At 39.5% G+C, this 22,317-nt stretch overlaps 2 protein-coding genes and 1 long non-coding RNA gene across 4 annotated transcripts in view; 1 reads left to right on the top strand and 2 right to left on the bottom strand.

Annotated features, from left to right (window-relative positions):
- LOC117067054 overlaps positions 1-22,317 on the top strand; it is a 49,421-nt gene that overhangs the window by 9,604 nt on the left and 17,500 nt on the right. The gene's annotated exons all lie outside the window — the stretch shown is intronic.
- On the bottom strand, positions 4,576-10,513 carry KRT26 (keratin 26). Of its 2 annotated transcripts, XM_033183099.1 has the most exons (9): positions 10,434-10,513; positions 10,012-10,200; positions 9,493-9,575; positions 8,608-8,764; positions 8,316-8,477; positions 8,110-8,235; positions 7,216-7,433; positions 5,916-5,983; positions 4,576-5,002 (listed from the first exon to the last, which is right to left on the bottom strand). In XM_033183099.1, exons 2-9 carry the CDS (start codon positions 10,192-10,194, stop codon positions 4,851-4,853), a joined length of 1,149 nt encoding a protein of 382 aa, XP_033038990.1. In that variant the 5' UTR covers positions 10,195-10,200; positions 10,434-10,513; the 3' UTR covers positions 4,576-4,850. The 2 variants fall into 2 exon arrangements, with proteins under 2 accessions (XP_033038990.1, XP_033038989.1); XM_033183098.1 differs by having other exon boundaries at positions 10,012-10,492.
- On the bottom strand, positions 15,158-20,585 carry KRT27 (keratin 27). Its single transcript, XM_033183100.1, has 8 exons — positions 20,087-20,585; positions 19,213-19,295; positions 18,665-18,821; positions 18,065-18,226; positions 17,859-17,984; positions 15,870-16,087; positions 15,602-15,651; positions 15,158-15,488 (listed from the first exon to the last, which is right to left on the bottom strand). Exons 1-8 carry the CDS (start codon positions 20,528-20,530, stop codon positions 15,349-15,351), a joined length of 1,380 nt encoding a protein of 459 aa, XP_033038991.1. The 5' UTR covers positions 20,531-20,585; the 3' UTR covers positions 15,158-15,348.

Below are 22,317 nucleotides of genomic sequence, written 5' to 3'. Positions count from 1 at the left end.
TAGAACCTTAGTCCATAGAGCTGGCACTGGAATGAGAGTCCATTTCAAGATGTGTAGATGATGGGCCTGTTACCAGGTGTGTGAGTGGGTGTGGCTTCTTCTGTGTCTCTGGAAAGTTTCCCTGTGGATCACTAAGTGAGACCCTGGGTATGTAGTGCTGCTCAAGTCCATGGCTGAGACGAGTCAGAACTGAGTTTTGGGGCTGCTTTAGAGCCTGTAGCTGAGACTGAGCTCTTCAGGCCTGTCTTTGGGGTCACAGATGGGTATGTTTTCTGGTGGGTCCCTGGGCAGGCAGGCTTGCTCTAAGACCACAGTTGATAGAGGCTGGTGCTGAATTACAGGGCCATTTCAAGATCCACAGCGGGACCAAGGTCAGTGGGTTAGATTTTAGGAGCACTGATGAGCATGTCTGTCTCCAGGTCTCATGTGGGCAGCACTGCTCTCAAGCCACAGATGAGAGGGGCTGGGACTGCTTTTCAGGGCCATTTCAGGATCTTCTGTGGGACCCAGGTCAGCTGGGCTGCCTGTGGATCTCAGATGAGAGTGCCTCCCTCTGGATTCCTGGGCAGGTAGAACTTCTCTCTGGCCACAGCTGAGCAGGGCTAGGGCCCAGATTCAGGTTTGTTTTAGGGATGCTGTAAAATTGAGATTGGCAAGCCTGTCCTGAGGACACAGAAGGGTGTTTCTCCCAGCAGGTCTCTGACAAGGCAGTAGTGCCTAGTCTGCAGCTGAGAGGGGCTGGAGTTGAGACTTAGAGCTATTTAGGGATCTGTTGTGGGACCAAGATTGGCAAGCCTGCTCTGCACACTCAGATGGACATGTCTCCCTGTGGGTCCTTGTGGAAGCAGGACTCATCTCATGCTGTAGCTGACAGGGGCAGGGGATGAGTTAGAGGATATTTTTAGGATGTATAGCTGAGACAGAGGTTGGTGGGCCTATCTTCTGATGTATTAGTGTGCATGACTTCTCTTTGACAAATGGTTTTGGCAGCAGGACCAACACAAAATGGGGTTGTAGCCAAGCCTGCAAGGATATGGAGCAGTTTCTAGGTCTGGAGATGGGACCATGATCAGTAAGTGCCAAGTGGGTGTGGGTCTATCCTGTAAAAATGATACTCCTAGGTCTTGGGCTCTACCAGGGCTTTATAAACTCCTACCTGAATCCCAAGGCTCCTATAAAGGTACTTTTGTCTGTTGATGACTCTTACAAAATTATTGTTGCTTTGGGGCATATGAGTGGGGGATCTCCTATTCCACCATCTTGCTAATGTCATTTCTGTTTTATGACTCTTTTAAATATGTAGATCCATGGATCATTTAGAAGTATGTCATTTAATTTTTGAATGTTGAGAGATTTTTCTTTTCACCTTGTATTATTAATTTCTGATTTGCTTCCATTATGACCAGAGAACATATTCTGTGTAATTTCAATTCTTATAAATTTTTAAAGGTTTATTATATGACCTAAGACATGGTCTATGTTCCATTGGTGCATGAGAAGAATGTGTTTTCTGCTCTTATTGAGTGCAGTGTTCTATAAATGTCAATTAAATTCTGTGGTTTGATGGTGTTATTCAGGTCTTCTACTCATCATCATTAATTTTCTGTCTAGTAGTTCTATCAATTGCTGAGAATTGGGCATTGAATTTCCCAACTGTAATTTTGGATTTGCCTCTTTCTTCTTTCTACTCCATTCGTTTTTGCCTCATGTGTTTGAAAGCTTAGTGGTTTAGTGTATTTAGAGTTGCTGTATCTTCTTAAGGACCTCTTTATTATTATATAATATCACTTTTTACCACTAGTAACATTCTTTGCTTTAAAGTCCACTTTGAAATTAATTCAGTCACTCCTGATTTTTTTATTAATGTTTGCATAATATAGCTTTTTCTATCCTTTTACTTTCAGCCTACCTGTGTCACTATGTTTGAAGTGAATTTCTTGTAGATAGCATATTGTTGGGTTGTGTCCTAGAGAAATGCATGCAGTCATGTACTAGGTAACCTGTACGGGATATTTATAGTAGTAGTATTCATAATAGTTTCAAATTGTAAACCATTCCAGAATAGAATGCATAACATTGTGGCAAATATTTTAAAAGTGCTGCCAATCTGGTGGGTGTGTAATAGTATTTCATGTGGTTTTAATTTGTATTTTTTCTGGTTAATATGGGGTTGAGCACTTTTTAGAAATTTAATGACAATTTGGAATTTCTGTCAGCATATTGAAGATATTGTTCTATTGTCTCCTGCCTTCCATTGTTCCTGTTGAGAAGTCACTGTGCATTCTCACTGTCACTCATTTGAAAGTAATCATTATTTTCCCATATGGCTGATTTTTAAGATCTTTTGTTTGTGATTTTGTGGTTTTATTATGATTTTTCTACATGTGGGTTTCTTTTTAGCTTGTCTTTAGTTTCACAATTGGTAGCTCACAATTAAGGATGTCCCATAAAAGTTTTTGGGACTTGTCAAGTGTTGGTGACAGCTTTTCACTTTTTACATTTTTTTTGCTAATACTATCTTTTTGGAAACAAAGCTGAGCACTTAAACTTTCCAGCCTTCATTTCAAGAAGTATGGTTGATTCATCAATAGCATGTATTTTGGAGTCATGAGTTATGCTTGTATTAAGTGCAAATCAGTCTTATGTAGGTAGGCAAATCTATTTAAGTAGAAAGAGTGGATATAGAAAAATGGAAGTTAGCCCGGTTGTTCTTGGAAAGAATAGGACCTCTGTTGGGAATAAGAAAGAGTGAATATTACTGGCGGCACAAGAGAAAGAGAGTCAACACTGTGTTTGTAAAACGGTGAGTTAAGCAAGTGTCTTGAGAGAGCTGATAATGTGATTTTACTCCTTTAATTCCTGGGGGATAGAGCCTCTGAGTGACCCTACCAGTCAGAATGAGAGAGTAATGAAGCCTAGTGATGGAAACTGTAGCAGAAAGGAGGGGCATCCAGTAACCAGGACTTAATAAATGTGGAGACAGAGAAGGGAGGTGCTGGGAGAGGAGCTGGAGGTGGGTAACTAGCAGATAAGAAAAGACTGTGCACATACTGCAGGCGTGCTGTAGGCTTTCTGTAGGGATGCTGTAGGTATCTGTAGGCATAATGTAGATATACTGCAGGCATACTGTAGGCATCTTTCAGCATACTGTAGGCATACTGTAGGGGTGCTATACACTGTAGAATGCAGTAGGCATACTGTAGGCATAGATACTTGAGGGATTTGTAGTCATGTTGCAAGCATGCTTGTTTCATGTTACAAGCAGGCCACTGCACTGAAAGCCATACTCCTGGCTTTCATTATATCATTGATAGTCATGCACATAAAAGTCTGCCTGATTGTGGTCCCTCTTGGGTGACAATGGAATCTTAGTGTGAAAACAGTGAATTCCTATGCTTATTTTTGTTCTGTTCAATGGAACTCAAATCACCATGGCAGAGAAGGAGATCTGGATTTGCATCTAAGCCCCGGTACACGTCAGCTGTGTAGCCCTGGAGAAATTCCTTAATCTCTGAGAATCTGCTTTCCTCATATATAACATAAAGATGATAAAACACCTACCTCATAAGCATTTATGAAAATTAAATTGGTTAATGCATGTAAAGTGAGTTAAAACACACTCAGTAAATTTAAGATATTGTCACTATAGTTCTGCAATTGAAAGTGCTTCTAAACAGACTTAATCTAACTCCATACCATTGAAATATGGCCTTTGTCATCATGGTTGGCACCATTCATCACAGGAAGACCCTGACAAAGGTAACTTTCAGCTGTATCTACCTCTCCAGAAAGAATCATTAGGCTAAGGTCAACTACCTTATGTGGAAGCAGGAAATAATGGTGACCAAGCTTATATTTGAGACTTGTAGAATGCAACCTCACAGGGTTTAGCACCCTGAAATGGGCAGTTCAATCTTCATGGGCCATTTTGAATACCACATCGTCTATATGCCAGTTGATTAAAGCCCTTCAATGATGCTCTGCCATGCAAGTTGGAAATCTAGATGGTTATAGAGGTCACTGCCTCATTCTACTCCAGCTGAAAAAAACCTCTTTAGCCTAGAACTTTGCTGCTTTCCAATCCCAGTGGCACTTTCCAAAATAATTTAGTAAGGATGTCAGGCAGAATTTTGTGTGCAGGAGAATATGAGCAAGATTTAGAATCCCCCCAGGCTTGAGCTCTAAATTTGCTTAGTCATCACCATGGTAGGGACAGAGAGATGCATGTGCTGGAAAATGGAAAAATAGCTTTCCAGGTTCAGATTTTACAACAAACATTTGCTGATCACCCAGGAGAGGTATTGTAAGGGTAAACAAGTCCTAGTGATCAGTAGATGTTATCTCCTTATTTTATGTCCATAGACGCTCAAACCCAAAAAGATCGAGTTAATTTACATAGTTAACCAGGGACAGATTTGGGACCAGACATTAGTGCTAGTGCTCTTCACACCTTATTCTGTTATTAATTGAGGTAACTGTGACTATGAAATGGAACACATTATTTTATTAGCAGGTCCTTAGTATTGTCACATTGGGATCAACTTTAGAAATTAAAAAGAACCAGATATTAAAAAATAACTTGCAACAGAAGAATTTTTAATGAAATGTCAAAAAAGACTCCCAAAATAAAAACAAAAATTAGGGACAGAGCAGGATTTTTCTTCTCTGGAAAAGGATTACATGCATAGAACATGAGAAAAGGAAGAGAAGGAGAACAAATTCTAGCCCTTTTATCTTTAAGAACAGAAATGAATAATTTCCTTAGGTTATTTAATCAGTAGGACTTTTGCAAAGGCGGGCTTTCTTTCTTTCTTTCTTTCTTTCTTTCTTTCTTTTATAAGTTTTCCTCCTTATGGTGCTTTAGAAGGTACTCGTTGTTCTACTGTAATGTTGCTTATTTTAGAGGACTTTTCTTCAACTGAGTGGACTCTCAGTGAAAGGACACTGCCAATTTGATCCAGTTCCTCAACCACTGTTTTGACAATAGTTTCTTTTGCTGAGTCTAAAATAAAATAAATAAAACGTTAGTGGTCATTTTTTAACAGGTTGAAAAGTATTTAGCCATAACAGGTATGCTTTTTGTTTGTTTGTTTGTTTGAGGAGTCTCACTCTGTCACCCAGGCTGGAGTGCAGTGGCATGATCTCAGCTCACTGCAGCCTCTCCTTCCCAGGTTCAAGCGATTCTTCTGCCTCAGCCTCCCAAGTGGCTGGGATTACAGGCGCCCGCCACCACGCCTGGCTAATTTTTGTATTTTTAGTAGAGATGTAGTTTTACCCTGTTGACCAGACTGGTCTCAAACTCCTGACCTCAAGTGATCCACCTGCCTTGGCCTCCCAAAATGCTGGGATTACAGGCATGAGCCACCACACCTTTTAAAAAATGTTTGCTTTTTTAAAATGTTTTTTGCAAGTCTGCAGTAAATTGATATATAATACTGTGTTTGAAGTCAGTGTTTAGCAAGAACCGGGACTATCTCTCTTATATTTGCCACTGTTTTTAGAGCAATGGGTGTTTGAAAACATAAATTAAACATGGACTAAAACAATCTAAGTATCAGGCAGTAAGGGCTGGCTGCAAGTAATGTCTTCTTTTAAATACCAGCTTGCCCTATTTTTGTGGTTTCAGATAAAGTAGCTCTTTTATCAAAGTATTGAAACTATGAAAGATAATACATTCCAGGTAAGAAATATATTGTGGGATTAATTCCTCACTCGGTAATTTCATAATTTGACCACATCTGTTGTTCTATAGGAATATAAAATACAAATATTAAGAACTATAATAATGACCCCTCATGCCTTTATTCACCACAAGTAAACTTAAAAACAAATTTTATTTAGTTAACAAATAAATAACTTAGTTAACATAATTGATGGAGTTTAAGGAGTTACACCAGGTAAAAAACCATCTATACCTTTGCCTTGATTCCCAGAATTCACAGGCCTGCATCCTTTTGATTTGTAACATGTGGATGTGCTTTTTCTGTGAAGAGAAGAGCAAATTATTGCATTTTTTTCTTTCCTTAGTGAGCTTATAAATACCTCTAAATTGGAAATAAGCATTTTGGAATTCTAGTTTCAACAAGATTCAAATTCCTCATATATTTAAGGGACACTAGTAAGCTTTTCATGACTTCAACATAGTGAAAGAAGAGATGAAATGGATGTTTATGGATAGAAATTTTCTCATGACAAGATATGACCTCTTTCACCTAGCAATATTTCTCACTCTGACTTTTCAATCAACTGGCCAACGAATATGTTTGGAGAGCCTACCATGAAGAAAGTGTTGCTGGGCTAAGTGCTGCAGAAAATATAGAACCAAGACACAGTTTTTACGGTTGGAAAAAATTATACACATGCTAAAAATTACCTACAACTTGAAAAGTGCTGTAAATTAAGTGAAAAGTGAGTGGTATAATGAGTGCTTTGTTCTGAGGAGGGAGCAATCACTGTTGGGTTCCTGTGAGAATAGGCTGCAGAAGGCTGATGGGCCTTGTAGTGTGCAAGACTTTACCTCCTCACTATGCAGCCATGGGCAAGCATTTAGTAATAGGCAGTGATTTACCAGATACCTTTTCTGTGTAGGCCACTGTCACAAATACCTTTTCTGTGTATGCTACGTAGTGAGACATCATAGTTAAGACTTGTTACAAGTATGGTTTTGGCGTTACCACAGTTTCACCAACGAGGAAACTGCATTTGAAAAGGTTAAACGATGTGCTCGTAATTCACCCAGTATTTGATTCACGGCTAGGGCTACAATTCCAAGGCTGTTGCTATTGACTAAGAAACTATGGTGCTTCTCCAATGAATTCTTCCTATATCTTCATTGCTCACCTTTAATACAAGGTACATGTGGGGTAACTAGTGAAGTGATAAGAAAAGAGAGTGAGTTATTTATAAGAAATGTGCTTACACACTAAATCACAGAAAGCAAGCTTCCTCTTGAATTGGAGTACTGGAATTGTTAAATATTCTATACTTAAATGACCTTTATATTATTATACATACAAATATTTTTACATACTTAGAAATTTGATTTTCAAATTTCTGCATGTTTTAATTTCACTTGACTGCAATAATATGCATTCCTGAGGATAAATATATGTGATCTCTAGAGTAGGAAATTCTAGGATGCAATATTGGCATACATATACTGTGAGAAAACCTAGTTGATGGGAGGCTTTTTTTTTTCTGCAAGTTAATATTTACCTTTCTTCTCCATCTAGTAAGCTGCAATAAATTTCAATTTCTTTTTCTAAAAAGATTTTTACATCAAGAAGCTGTTCATACTCCAGCTTCTGGCCTTCTGTTTCTGTTCGAATCTGTTGCAGTTGTTCCTCTATCACTCCGATCTGATCCTGAATTTGCTGGAGTTGATTGCAATAATTTCCTTCAGTCTCAGCCAAGGAGCATTCATAGGAATGTTTCTGAAAGACAAACAAAGCAAAGCTTCATTGTGTAAAAGAGAAATGGCATGGACGTTTTACATTATTTTATTTACTTTTTTTGAGATGGTGTCTTGCTCTGTCACCCAGGCTGAGTGCAGTGGCACGATCCTGGCTCACTGCAACCTCCTTTCCTAGGTTCAAGTGATTCTCCTGCCTCAGCCTCCTGAGTATGTGGGATTACAGGTGCCTACCACCACACCCAGCTAATTTTTATATTTTTAGTAGAGATGGGGTTTCACCATGTTGGCCAGGCTAGTCTTGAACTCCTGACCTCAAGTGAGCCACCTGCCTTGGCCTCCCAAAGTGCTGGGATTACAGGCGTGAGCCACCATGCTTGAGTAGCATGGTCATATTTTAAATATTCTCAAGGTAGAAATAATTATTTGTATAAGGTCTGAATATTTTCAATTGAAAGTCAACACTTGCAAGATTTTAAAAAATTCCTCTGTTGTAAAAAGGCATTTTTCAAGTTTTGGAATTGGTGAATTTAGGGACAGAATTCTTGTAATGTATGTAATGTACAGTATGTAATATATTTTATACTTTTAGTCATATGTAAATGGTTATACGTACTTGGTGTTATATACATTTTTATATCTGTATTCACTTATACATATTCACACATATATTCAATTCAGTGGCAATTCCTACATACCACAGCCATGAGGGACTGAAGTTCTATTTCCAGGGTTTGCAGATTGCGTTTCAATTCGGTCAGCTCATTTCTGGCTGCTGTGGCTGCTCCCTCATCATTGGAAATCTGTTGTTGCAGCATTGCACTCTGAAGTGTAGTTGTCGAAAGGGTTAATGACCGGCCTGATTGTCTCCTGAGCAAGCCTTTGTAATTTGCCATAGACCTACCCTCTCATTGAACCAGGCTTCAGCATCTTTGCAGTTCTGCTCAGCCAAGTCCTCATACTCAGCCCTCATGTTGTTTAACAGGAGAGTTAGGTCCACTCCTGGGGTTGCATTCATCTCCACGTTCACATTTCCCCCAGCTGTACACTGCAAGACTTCCATCTCCTAAAAATGGGATTGGTATTCATCCTCAGTGGAGGACTTTGATTGATGTTCATGCCCTGCTATGAAATGAACAGTGGACTTGAAAAAGGAAATTAGACACTATATGAAGCCACTCTGCAGGCTTCCTTACCGCCTCATGATTTTTTTTGAGGTGGGTCAGTTCCTCACTGAGGGTCTCACACTGTATCTCCAGGTCGGTTGTACAAAGGGTCAGCTCATCCAACACTCTGCGAAGACCATTGGTGTCGGCCTCAACACTGTGGTGCAGAGCCAGCTCATTTTCATACCTGAAAGATTAGTAAGGCACCTGGGAGTTGTCATCATAGGCAGCTGCAAAGCACAACTTTTTAAGACATCTCATATGCTGAAAGATATAATGTTCTCTACATACTTCTGAAGCTTCTTGCAATGGCAAACTGCTAAAATGGTTTGAGATACCTAACAATTCATGAATTGTATTTTGGGGATGTTATTTCTTCAGAGTTGATTTTTGTCATCCAATACGCTTAACAATTAAATACAATATTGCTAGATTTTAGATTTTAAAAAATATGTAATAGCTCTTTTATGTTGTTGTTTGCTTTTGAGATAGTCTCACTCTGTCACCCAGGCTGAATTGCAGTGGCCCCATCTCAGGTCACTCAACCTCCGCCTTCCGGGTTCAAGTGATTCTCATGTCTCAGCCTCCCGAGTGCGCCACCATGCCTGACTATTTTTCTATGTGTGTACTTTTAGTAGAGACGGGGTCTTCCCATGTTGGCCAGGCTGGTCTTGAACTCCTGACCTCAAGTGATCCACCTGTCTTGGCCTCCCAAGGTGCTGGGGTTACAGGCATGAGCTACTGTATCCAACCATGATAGCGCTTTTTATAAGGGTGTATTTAATTCAATTTCTTTATTGATCTAGTCTGGCTCTAGAAAAACATTTTGGTTTTCAAAGCAAAATACATATTCCTTAATCCAACTGTAATATTTTAACTTTCATTAATATAATTAATTAGTTCGTTTTCACCTACTTCAGCCTGAAGTCATCAGCGGTCAGTCTGGCATTGTCATTTTGTAGAACAATGCTGGCGTTGCAGGTGGTTGCAGAAATAATCTAAATAGGGAAGATTATGAAAAATGTTGATTACCAAAAGTCAAAGGAGGCTCCAGATTTCAGTGTGATTTTATATCTTCTTAATCTGTCAAACATCTGTTTTAGTATCTTTTTTCTGTGTTAAAGAAATCTGGATTTTCTTCAGATAATAAGCCTCCAGAGCTTGAGCGCCACATAGGTACTTTTATTACTTTTGATCAAATGGTATGAGCTAAATATAAGAAAAACAAAGTGAATATATCTGTTTTGAAATGATTTCTTTTTCATTATTTAATTCTACAAGATGTTATTGCCAGGTACTGCACTTAGCACTGGAAATACCGAGTGAACAAATCCTACATCACATAAATTTGTTAAACACATTTTATATTTTCTCTTCTTTAAATTATCCAGACACAAAGTCTGTAGTAAAATTATGCAAATCCCTATTTCTTACCTGCCTTTTAAGATCTTCAATGACTGAGAAGTATCTGCTATAGTCATGATCGTGTCCCCGGGAAGAGCCAGGCTCACATTTCTGGTACCAGCCCTTGATCTTCTGCTCCAGGTCTGCGTTGGCCTCCTCCAGAGCACGCACATGGTCCAGGTAGGACGCCAGGCGGTCATTGAGATTCTGCATGGTCACCTTTTCATTCCCAGAGAGGAGGCTGTGCTCATTGCTAAGAAAACCAGTACAGGCACCACTTCCCAACCCTCCACCGCTATTGCAGAAGCTTCCTCCAGAAGAGATGCCCCCAAGAGTACAAGAAAAGCTGCTTCCTGCTCCCGACCCAACACACACATTCCCAGCCACAAAGCCTGTTCCTCCACTGGACAGCCTACCAGACCCAGTTCGCGAGCAGATCCGCCTGGACCCACCAGAAAGTTGAAAAGACATGATGGTAGCACAGTCGGGCAACCCCTTGCCAAAGAGAGGAGCAAAGCCAGAGTTCACCTTCCACACTCGTTAGCTCCCTTGGCCTTTTATAGGATTCACTGGGTCATTTCAGTCTTGACTATGCCAGTCTGTAATAAAATTTACTTGCATCCTAATTGTTGTTTTTCACAATTGGGTGATTTTTAACAGCGTCCAGTCTGTAGGTGGAAAGGTGCCCCAAGGATATTTTTTATATATAAAAATGATGCCAGGTGAAGTAAAACTAAATCATAGCCTCAAAGGCCAAAATTAAATATGACTAAATATGCATCTTTTTGACCACTGGAATATTAATAGAATCTAGAGTCTCCCCATCACATATAACAAAGAATTAATAATTCCAATGAGAAATGTCTCCTACTTTTGTCCTGTTAATGCTCATGGAGTATTTCTAGTATTCCCACTTCATTGAGTGCCTCCTTTCTTCCTTTTTTTGTTTCTTTTATTTTTCTTTTTTCCTTTTTTTAAGAGATGTGGTCTTGCTATGTTTCCCAGGCTGGTCTTGAACTCCTGGCCTCCAGTGATCCTCAGCCTCGGCACCCAGCTCAGCCTCCTGTAGCCAGCATTACAGGTGTAAGCCACTGCACTGGGCATCTGGGTGTGTTTTCCTTCTTCTTGACACCAGACAATCTCAGCATCTATTGATCTTTCGGTAGTGGGAGATTTTAAAAGAAATCTACCATTTCTTGAATTGAAAACTGAAGTAACAGAAATCCTGCAGTCCTGCTTATTATTAATTTCAATATAATTCATGAATATGTCATCGTGGTGGAGAATTATTTTGATTGAGATTTCTTGGTTTGGTCCAGGAGCAGGACATCAATTCAACTAACAGTCTCCAAATTGTTCACTTCCCTACCCCTAAATAGTGTTTACTGTCTTTTAGTGTAAATGTATGTATTTAAGACATTAGGAATTATTTAGAGAAGTGAGCGATTAGCAAGGAGTAAAATATATAAGGAGGGAGACATTTTCATCATTACCTAGAAAACCAGTACTTACGGTACCCTAGAGAGAAGATAAGTTGTCACAGGGAAGTACTCTTTATTCTCTTGCCTTGATGCCCTGGAAAGTTATCCAGGCTTGGATCATTTCCCTACTGGGCAAATGAAAATAATAGTATCAGACAGTCTCAAATGAATGTTGAGCAGTTCTAATCATGAATGACTATAAGACAGTTTGAAAGGCACAAACATTTTTAAATGTTAATTGTTTAAATTATTATAATAAAGTGGACATGTCAGACAGGGTAAAGTCTCTATCACCTATAATGACATAAATTGATTGGTTAACTAATTATGGATTTAGTTTTGAAACAGTAATTTTTTTCTGAATGATATTTTGCAGTGTTCTGGATACTGAATACTTTGAAAAACGTCCAACATTATTGTCACTAAAATGTATGTAACATTGAGTGGACTGCATGGATTTTCTAAATCAAAAATATTTAAAAATAAATAATAAATACAAAGCTATAACTGGGCCATCAGCTTAGGTTTAAAACAGTGCATGATAACTTACAGTTCCTATTCAGAGACTTTTTACTGATCTTGTTGTGACCTGGTCAAATTTTTAATCTTTTGCTCATTTTTCCCAGGAATAAAACAAGAAAAACAGAGAATATTGTCAGTTTAATGGTTTATAGAGCTTGAGTTTCTTAGGTGAGTTATTATGAGATTTCAAAGTATTATTAATATAATCTATTTATCTCTAGATACTTTACAAATACAAATTATCTTTTGTGAAATAAGTTAAGCACATATTATTAGGACCATTTTGGAGATGAGTTGTCTCTGAAGCTAAGTGGCCACAAAACATTTCCGTATCAAAGCAGGACTGGAATGTATGATGCTTAACTCCTTCTTGAAACGTTGTTGCCTATATACTCATGTGCGTAGGTCTCTTAAATTATTTTAATCATAGATTTTCCTCTAAACTAATACTTATTTTTAAAATGTAGGTATGCTCTAGTTCTTTCTGGAAGTGGAGGATAGATTTAACAAATTCTCTAGACCACTTCCGTCTATACATTTTCCCCCCGAGATTGATTATTTTATTCATGGCAAGAAAGTGGTATTTGGATGTATATAAATGATCATTTCTTAAAAATCTACTAGGTAGTAGAACATTACATGATGTGCATACGTATTTTAGATATTCAAAATGAATCGAATTAAGTTTTATGCAGTGTTGCTGTCTCCTTATTTCAGGATAAAGTTTTTCATTACATTATCTTGTTCTGATGATCATATGCTAATTTTCCCCCAATGGATTTATTGTTTAGTTTCAAGTACGCTGTTGTTTAAAGTTCACATTCTATATTTCTGTTAGATAACCCTTTTTCTTGAACTTGAATGAGGTTTGTTTTGTCACTAGATTCCTCGTTTTTGTTTCTGTTTTGTTTTTGTTTTTTTTTTCCTGAGAATCAGATTCTGGTATACTAAGTCCTTCCACAAAATGGCTTCCCTGGTTTAGTTTGGGAAGAAGGAGATACTGATGTCTCTGCTAATGTCAGACCGACTGGAGTGAGCATGCGCGTAGTTTCTTTATCCCTTCTCTTGCTAGAAGGAAAGTGGAGTCATAAGGTTCTCACTAGCATGGTATTATGTCGTGGTGAGCACCAGACTCTGAGCCATTCTGTGTGGTTTACACATTTCAGCACTTCCTGTTATTAGCTGTGTGATCTTGGGCAAATTACTCAACTGGTCTCTGCCTCAATTTCCTTATCTGTAAAACGAGGACTATAACAGTACCTACCTCATAGGGTTGTCATGAGGAATAAATGATGCTTAGAACAGAGTCTAGCACCCAGTAAGTGCTGGTTATCAATTATTATTGACTCTCTCCTGGAAGTCATATTTAAAGGTCTTGAATATCAGCCTGGTTTTAGCAGAAAGAATTTATTCCCTGAGTTATGGTGAGTTGGTGGTCAGGCGTCTTAAATACTGTGAAATCTGAGCTAAGTATTCGGTGACTCATGCCTGTAATCCCAGCACTTTGGGTGGCTGAGGCAGGTGGATCACGAGGTCAGGGGATCGAGATCATCCTGGCTAACATGGTGAAACCCTGTCTCTACTGAAAATACAAAAAAAATTAGCCGGGCCTGGTGGTGGACGCCTGTAATCCCAGCTACTCGTGAGGCTGAGGCAGGAGAATGGCGTGAACCGGAAGGTGGAGCTTGCAGTGAGCCAAGATGGCACCACTGCACTCCAGCCTGGACAACAGAGTGAGACTAACTAAAAAAAAAAAAAAAAAAATTAAAGACTTTGTAGTATTACGGTTTACTCTTAGTGTTGTACATTCTACGGGTTTGGAAAATAATGACATGTATTCATTCTTACAGTATTATCCAGAGTATTTTCACAGCCTTAAAAATCCTCTGTGTTCTGCCTGTGCATCCCTCTCCTTCAATTTCTGGCAGCCACTGATCTTTTTACTATCTCCATAGTTTCGCCTTATACAGAATGTCATATAGTTGGGGTCATACAGTATGCAGCCTTTTCAGAGTGGCTTCTTTCACTTAGTAATATACATTTAAGTTTCCTCTGTGTCTTTTCATGGCTTAATAGCTCACAGCTTTTTAGCACTGAATAACATTCTAGTGTCTAGATGTACCACAGTTTATTTATCCATTTGCCTAGTACCACAGTTTATTTATCCATTTGCCTACTCAAGGACATCTTAGTTGCTTCCAAGTTTTGCCATTATGAATAAAGCTGCTATAAACATCTGTGCACAGATTTTTGTGTGAATGTAAGTTTTCAACTCCTATGTGGTAGGATGCTTCCTTTTCCTAATTTTGATATGAGGGTATATGATGCGAGAACTGGTTAATTAAAAAGTTAAGTGAGAGGGTATCTGCCTTACATTCACCTAGGTATTACTACATGCATGTGGGAAAGAGCGGAGGAAAGACAGCTCGAAAGTGACTGTGTTTCAACTGGACTGAACCATTTCTACAGAGTTCAGTAACAGGATACTGGTTCCAGAGAAAAACAGGCTGTTTTTGTTATGGGATTGATGAGGGGGAGCCAAATCTCTCACCCACAAATAAACCTCTGGAGGGTTTTCTGCTGAGTTTAACCTCCTCCCACTCCCAGCCTTGAAATAGATTCATTAATGGTAGGTGCTGAAATTATTGCACTAAAACTTACATTTGACTTGAGAACCACATGGCTCTGCAGTCTTGGAATGCAAAAACGCAGTAGAGAACTTGTGAACTCCTACCCTTATGGTGGAGTGATCAAGATTATGAATTAGATACCCGCTGGAATTCTCCTCTTACCCTTATCCTCACAGCTCTCTTTTTCCCCTTCTACCTTCAAATATCACCACTTATAGCCTTTCCTTTATGTTTAAGGTTGTTTCTGATTCTTCAGTTTCTTATTTCTATGTCTATGAGCATATTGACCTCAGGGACTGGATCTTATTAACTGTTTTATCCTCGTTATCTGGCATATAGTGTGTGCTCAGTAAGTACTTTTCGTACTGAGACAAGGGAGACAAAATTATACAGAGAAGTGAAAAAGACTCCAACTAGTATGCACGTTAAACTTACTTCCAACTTGTGAAGACCACTGAATTAAACAGAAGAAATTAAAGACAAAATTCAGCACCCATTGGAAGGTATATCTAAAATGCAAAGATTGGCCAGAACCAGGGAAGATGACTTGCAACAGGAAGAACGTTTATTGAAACACCACCATAGAGAAAAAGCCAAAGAAATGGTACTATTCTAAAAATAACTTGTCTTAATTCATTGAAAGAAAAGCAGAAAAATAAGGGGACCCTTATTTAGGAAACTGGTTTCATTTTGGTATTTTAATTTGGGGGCCATTGTTTCTCGGAGGCGGCAGTTCAGGAAGGCACCCTCTGTTCATTCTTGTTGTTGACTTTGGTGGCTTTCTCTTCCACAGTGTGAACTCTGGATGAGAGAACTTTGCCACGAGGATCTATTTCTTCAACAACTGTTTTGACAATGGTGGTTTTAGATGAATCTAAAATGCCACATATAAACGGTTAGAATTTATCAAATTCATAAATAGGAAATAACTCATCGTTTGAAATACATACAAATAAACACTGAATACCTAACACAGCTTTTGTTTACCTTTTGTCTGATTTCCTGGGCCTCCATAGCCTTTTGATTTAGAACAGGAGCTGTAAAAGTACAGAACACTTATATGAATCATTTCATTCTGCTTTACTGAGGAAACTGAAAAATAATGATTTAAGGTGGGAATTCACTGCATTCTGAAATAACACTAAAAGAGTGTTATCTCCATGTGATCTAGATCATAAGATATTTTGTAATTGATTTCAAATAATCTTTAGTAACCTTAAAAATGAATTGTTTTCTCAATGACAGCAATACTGACCCATCTTCTCCATCTATCAGGAGGCAGTAGGTCTCAATTTCTTTTTCCAGGTGGACCTTGACATCGAGGAGCTGCTCATACTCGAGCTTCTGGCCCTCAGTCTCGGTTCTGACCTGGTGCAGCTGCTCCTCCAGGGCCCCAATCTGAGCCTGGATCTGTGCCAGCTGTGCACAGTAGTTGCTCTCCGTCTCTGTCAAGGAGCACTCCAGGGAGTGTTTCTGTAGTTTAGTAAGACATGGTTTAATAGAAAAGGTCACAGTGTTTTAGAATAAGTCAAGGCATTTAAGAGATAATTAAGATAATTATCCTTACATCACACAAATAATTACATTTACCCAAAAGATTCTATTTGTTCAATATTAATTATTGCCTTTATTAAATGTCATACTACTTTTTGATTTGAGAATGACACAGGTGGTGCTGAATGTCCCTCAGATGCCCAGGTGTGCTAAAAAAGATGAAATTTTCTCTTCATAGGGCACAGATGAAAAGATCCCTCCCCTGCACCAATGTAGCCTGTGCTTGTAGAGTTTGGCACAATTTGCCACTTTCCATACAACTGGAAATCCGCCTACACTTTGCTACTCATTTCTAGCCATGTGACAGTGTTGGCTCATGAGGACTATAGCTTTCTATTAAAAAGTCATCCTGCAGTGAACTGCATAAACGTTCCATGAGTAGAATAAACCACAGAAAAGAATTACCTTCTTATGCTTTAAATACAGTAGTTCAGTTCATTGGCTTGTGAATCTGAATGGGTTTATAGAGATACTCAGAGGGAACACTCACTGCAATTTTACATGGAATGAAGATGAGCGTGTCTTATCCTTTCACCTGCAAGTATTTTTTATATAAAGCCTTGATTTTATGTACACTCATAGCTTCATCTGTGGATAAACTCTGGTGGTTTACTAGCCATAGTGGGAAAAGTATCGACTTGGGAGTTAGAAAATTAGGAGAGAACTTCTGGATGCCTTCGTTACCCAACTGTGGGACTGTGGGAATTGCTTAACTTCGTCGAATCTCAGAGTCCTCTTTTGGAAATAATGACATGAGTTATAACGTCTGCCCTGCCCTGTGCCCCGGGGTTGTTGTGGACTCACATGTGGGCGGAAGTGCTGGGCAAACACGTAATGAAAGCAGTTATGATTATCATTACACATGTTTAGTTTTATAGTCAGTGCTCATGCCTCTACTTTGCCTCTGTTTATGCCGCTTAAAAGGAACTTGTAAGTGCTCCTAATTGAGTAATCAAAAGGAATGTTAGATGAAGTTAGGAGTGGCGCAAATGTATTTTTACTCTCTTTAAGCAGTAGGATTTTTTCTTCTTTTTCTTTTTAAATGGACACATAAGAATTGTACATATTTACGGGGTTCCATAATTATATTTCAAAACACACATTGTGTAGTGATAGAATCAGGGCAATTAGCATATCCAAGGTCCCAAACATTTATCTTTATTTGTGTGTTGGGAACATTCAAAATCCTCTCTTTGAACTATTTGAAATTATAGAATAAGTTATTCTTAACTGTAGTCATCCTCAGTACTATAGAACACTTGAACTGATTCTTCCTATTTTGCTGTAATTTTGTGTCCTTTAACCAACCTCTTCGTATTCCCCTATCCCCTTCCCAGGCTGTAGTAAGCATTATCCCACTCTCTACTTCTATGAGATCAACCTTTTTAGCTTCCACATATGAGAGTTTTTTGATATTTTGACTTAGGATAGAAGATTCAAAGTCAAAACTATTTTCTTTTTCCAGTATCTTGATCGTATTTGCCGATTTCTAATATTTCATAATTATTAGCATCCAGCTATACTTTGTAGGCAAAGAGGATTGTCATGTGCAAAATGCAAATGTGTCTTATGTCAAGTACTGTAATTAATGGCTAAAAACTAAAATATGTAATTATGTTGGGAGAAAATTATCTTCGATTATTTTTTTCTCAATTTCTAAAGCCAATCTGTTTTGTAACTTTTCGCTTACCGTTGCTAAGAGGGACTGAAGTTCAATCTCAAGGGTTTGAAGGGTGCGTTTCATTTCAGTAAGCTCATTCCGGGCTGAGGTGGTGGCGCCAGCGTCGTCAGAGATCTGCTGCTGCAGCGAGGCGCTCTGGAAGGGCAGGGGCCGCGTTAGGGTGCTGCTGGCTGCTTCGCCCGGCGCCCGCGGAGCGCACCCAAGCGTGCTTTTACCTTCTCGTTGAACCAGGCCTCCGCGTCCCTGCGGTTCTGCTCGGCAAGGGCTTCGTACTCAGCTCGCATGTTGTTCAGCAGAACCGTGAGGTCTACCCCAGGGGCCGCGTTCATCTCCACGTTCACGTTGCCTCCAGCTGCGCACTGCAGAGCTTTCATTTCCTGAAAGATATTTGTTTAACGGAATTAGGATCTGAATATTTTATTTATTTTATTTTTTGAGTTAGGGTCTCGCTCTGATGCCTAGGCTGGAATGCAGTGGTGCGATTATGGCTCACTGCAGCCTCAAACTCCTGGCCTCAAGCCATCCTCCAGTCTGGGTCTCCTACAGTGTTGGGATTATAGGCGTGAGCCACCGCGTCCGGCCTGAATATTTTTAAAGGAGCCAGATGGACAAGATCTATAGGGTTAGAAACTTTTTGGGAGGTTTGTTTCTTTTGAGAAGGATGAACAGAAGCATCTTAAACAATCTAAGCCTTATGGAGAAACTGACAGGTTCCTTCTTGAACGTTAATTTCATATATTATATTTATCATCTGAAATTAATTTGGAAATTTGGGAGGGAGGAGATTGTAAGAGCCAGCCTGGTGGAGCTTCTACCTCCTCATGATTCTTCTTGAGGTAAGCGAGCTCCTCACTGAGCGTTTCCAGCTGGATCTCCAGGTCCGTTCTGCACAAGGTCAGCTCATCCAGGACTCTGCGCAAACCGTTGATATCTGCCTCAACGCTCTGGTGAAGTGCCAGCTCATTTTCAAACCTTAGAAAAGTATTTGAAAGTTTCATGATTAGTCATTAGACATGGCACATCACAACTCAGACTAAGCTTTGAGCTAAAACTACTAAGATAATACTTAAAACTTCAGTTAGGTCACCTATCATGCCACAAATACATTTCATTGAAGCAAGAGAATGGGAAGAGGCAAAATTCTTTCTCATATGACTTTGACATTCATTTTTGTTAGTCCCCAAATTTCCCAGGTAAAATATGTTGCTCGGCTAGTTACTCATTCTAATATGCATTTTGTTTAAAACAAATACATGAATAAACAAGAACAAAGACTTGAGCCAACCTCAAATAACTTAGAAGAATAAAGGAGAAAAAATGCTTAGACAACTTTTTTTTCCTATTTATCTTCAGCTCTACTTACTTTAGCCTGAAGTCATCAGCTGTTAGTCTTGCATTATCATTTTGCAGGACAACATGGGCATTACTGGTAGTTGCAGAAATTATCTGACAAAAGAAAAGTTAGTTAAGATTGAGGAAATATTTAAGACGCATTTCAAAGTTCCTTGAAATAAAATTACCTATGAAATGACAGTGATATTTTTGGCATCTGTCTCTAATAATCAGATGATTCTTTTGAAGATGGGTAATTTAAGTATGGTCTCTCTCACTCTCTCTCTTTTTTTCTTGAGACCGAGTCTTGCTTTATTGCCCAGGCTGGAGTGCAGTGGCATGATCTCGGCTCACTGCAAACTCCACCTCCTAGATTCAAGTGATTCTCCTGCCTCAGCCTCCCAGATAGCTGGGATTACAGGCACGTGCCACTACACTCGGCTAATTTTTGTAGTTTTAGTAGAAACAGGGTTTCACCATGTTGGCCAGGCTGGTCTCAAACTCCTAACCTCAAGTGATCCACCTGCCTTGGCCTCCCAAAGTGCTAGGATTACAGGCATGAACCACTGTGCCTGGCCAGGTGTGGTCTCTTTTATTCCCCACCCCAAGCATTAAAAAAATCTCTTTCTGTGGGAAAGCCTATATATATATAGCTGGAGACACTGGGCAGCTTTTGATATTTTAATATTACCAAAAGCATACACACATACCTAATACCACATGATGGATGTGCCATGTTCAAATATTAGAATTTATTAGAAATTATTTTTAATATTGAAAATGAAGTCCTAAAATTTAGAAGCTGAGGGCAAAGCCCCGTTATTGTGATAGCTTATACATTTGTGCATCTGTGAGTGGCTAAACACTCTCAGGAGTGCTAACACTCACGCCATGGCATTTCTTACCTGGTTCTTAAGTTCGTCAATAATTGGGAAGTATCTGCTGTAATCATGATCAAGACCACGGCAAGAACCCGGTCCAAACTTCTCATACCACCCCTTGATCTTCTGCTCCAAGTCGGCGTTGGCCTCCTCTAAGGCTCGAACATTCTCCAGGTAGGAGGCCAAGCGGTCGTTGAGGTTCTGCATGGTCACCTTCTCATTGCCAGAGAGGAGGCCGTGCTCATTCCCTGTGAAGGCAGCACAGGAAGCACTTCCCCCGCCCAGACCTCCGCCATAGCCTCCTGCAGATGAGCTGCCCCCAAAAGCACAAGAGAAGCCACTTCCAATGCCTGGCACACTGCATGTGTTTCCGGCCCCAAAGCCTGCTCCCCCACTAGAGAGCCTCACAGAGCCAGCGCCCCCGCAAGAGCCAAGTCTCCTCGAGGTAGAAGAAAAGCGCACAGACATGGTGTCCAGGCTGGAGCGTTTGTTTCTGGGGTGTTACTCTGATGGTGAACGTCCTACTCAAGCAGCTTGGTTTGCCTTTATATACACATTGTTAGGGTGTTTCTTGATGAGCTTTGCTCATAGCCAAATGATGTTTGCCAGCTCATTGTGAATTATCCATAATGGGGTGTTTTTTTAATGAATGGCTTTACCGTACTGTGTCCATTTCTGTAGGTGGATAGTTATCGTGGAGTTGTTTGTTATCTCTGGAGTTGGACAGGGTGGAGTATTATCAGGATTATTATAGTGATGCATTTCAAATGTAGTATGAGTAACCCTTCCTGTCTTCCAGGCTTCAGGAATGTATAATATCTGTAAGAATAAAAAAGTACGATAGACAGATTTCTCTTTCCCTTACCCAAATCAGCATTGTGTTCTCTTCAGCAATGAAGTATCATAGTCATAGTTTTCTGTCAGATATGCTGAAAATAATTTCAAGACCGTGTGTCCATAGTACCAGAAGAAGGAGGGGAGGTCCTAAGGGAAAACAGAGGCATTAAAGGGAATCTTCTTTGGAGACCAAAAGTGTTCCTTCGATCCTTATCCTTCCTGAATTACCATTTCATCTGTACTGGTTTTCTGTCTAAGTTCCGTTGCTAACCAGGTTAGGTAAAGGAATTGGTCACCTCCTTGGGCCTCAGTTTCCACATCTGTAAAGTAAAGAGTCTAGACTGTGGCCTCTGTGTTCCCTTTCTATCTCTAGATCGCTCATATTTCTGCATTCCTTCTATTGGCTGTCCGTTTCCATAGCACTTTTCTGCATTGCTTCTTGTGCTTTTCACCTCTTACTTATTTCTGAATTGTGGTCCCACCATTTTACTGAAATTAACCTCTCAAACATCACTGCACATCTCTAATCATTATTTATTTTGTTTATTCTCCTATACTCTCTTGGTTACATTCAGTACTGACAACCTCAGTCTGATGAGTCTGATCGAGTTTCAGACAGCTGCTTTCTGAGAATTTTTCTACATCTCATGTTGTTCCCCTTTTCTCTTCCACTTATAGCTCCTGCGCCCTACCTTTGTCATTTCTTATAATTTTGTGCTTGGTATTTATGACTCTCTCTCCTTTTTTTTTTTTTTCTAGACAGGGTCTTGCTTTGTCACCTAGGCTGGAGTGCAGTGACATGATCACAGCTCACTGCAGCCTCAACCTCCCAGGCTCAAGTGATCCTCCCACCTCAGCCTACCAAATATCTGGGACTACAGGCACGTGCCACCATACCTGGCTGATCTGTGTATATTTTTTGTAGAGATGGGGTTTGCTATGTTGTCCAGGCTGGTCTTGAATGCCTGGGCTCGACAGATCCTCCCACCTTGGCCTCCCAAAGTGCTGGGATTATAGACAGGAGCCACCTCACTGTCTTAATGTAGATTTTCCCTCACTGACTTGTCCGTTCTGTTTTACTACTTCCCTCTTTCCCATCTCTTTCCCTTTGTTCATGTTGTTCTTTCCACCTGGTTTTCTTCTTCAGACTAAAAATTATAACAAATCATTTGAGATCTTGCATTTGCCAAGAATGATTGACATCACTTTCAATTACCTAGATTGAAAATCAAGTTGGCAAAAATTTAAATTTTCATGACTTAATAAGTAAGCTTGCAGAAAAAAAGCCAGAAAGATTTGTCAATCAATTTAATACATTAGTAAAGTATTATGGTTTATTGTTTTACATAAAACTAGGACACCAAAACATATTTCTTTGCTGTTTGTAGTTTATGCTGTTATAAATGTGTCCTCATTAC

This window comes from Trachypithecus francoisi, unplaced genomic scaffold (genome assembly GCF_009764315.1).
Source record: "Trachypithecus francoisi isolate TF-2019V2 unplaced genomic scaffold, Tfra_2.0 Lachesis_group20, whole genome shotgun sequence".
In the NCBI taxonomy this organism is placed as follows: Eukaryota; Metazoa; Chordata; class Mammalia; order Primates; family Cercopithecidae; genus Trachypithecus; species Trachypithecus francoisi.
This window is presented reverse-complemented; position numbering and strand designations above follow the sequence as displayed.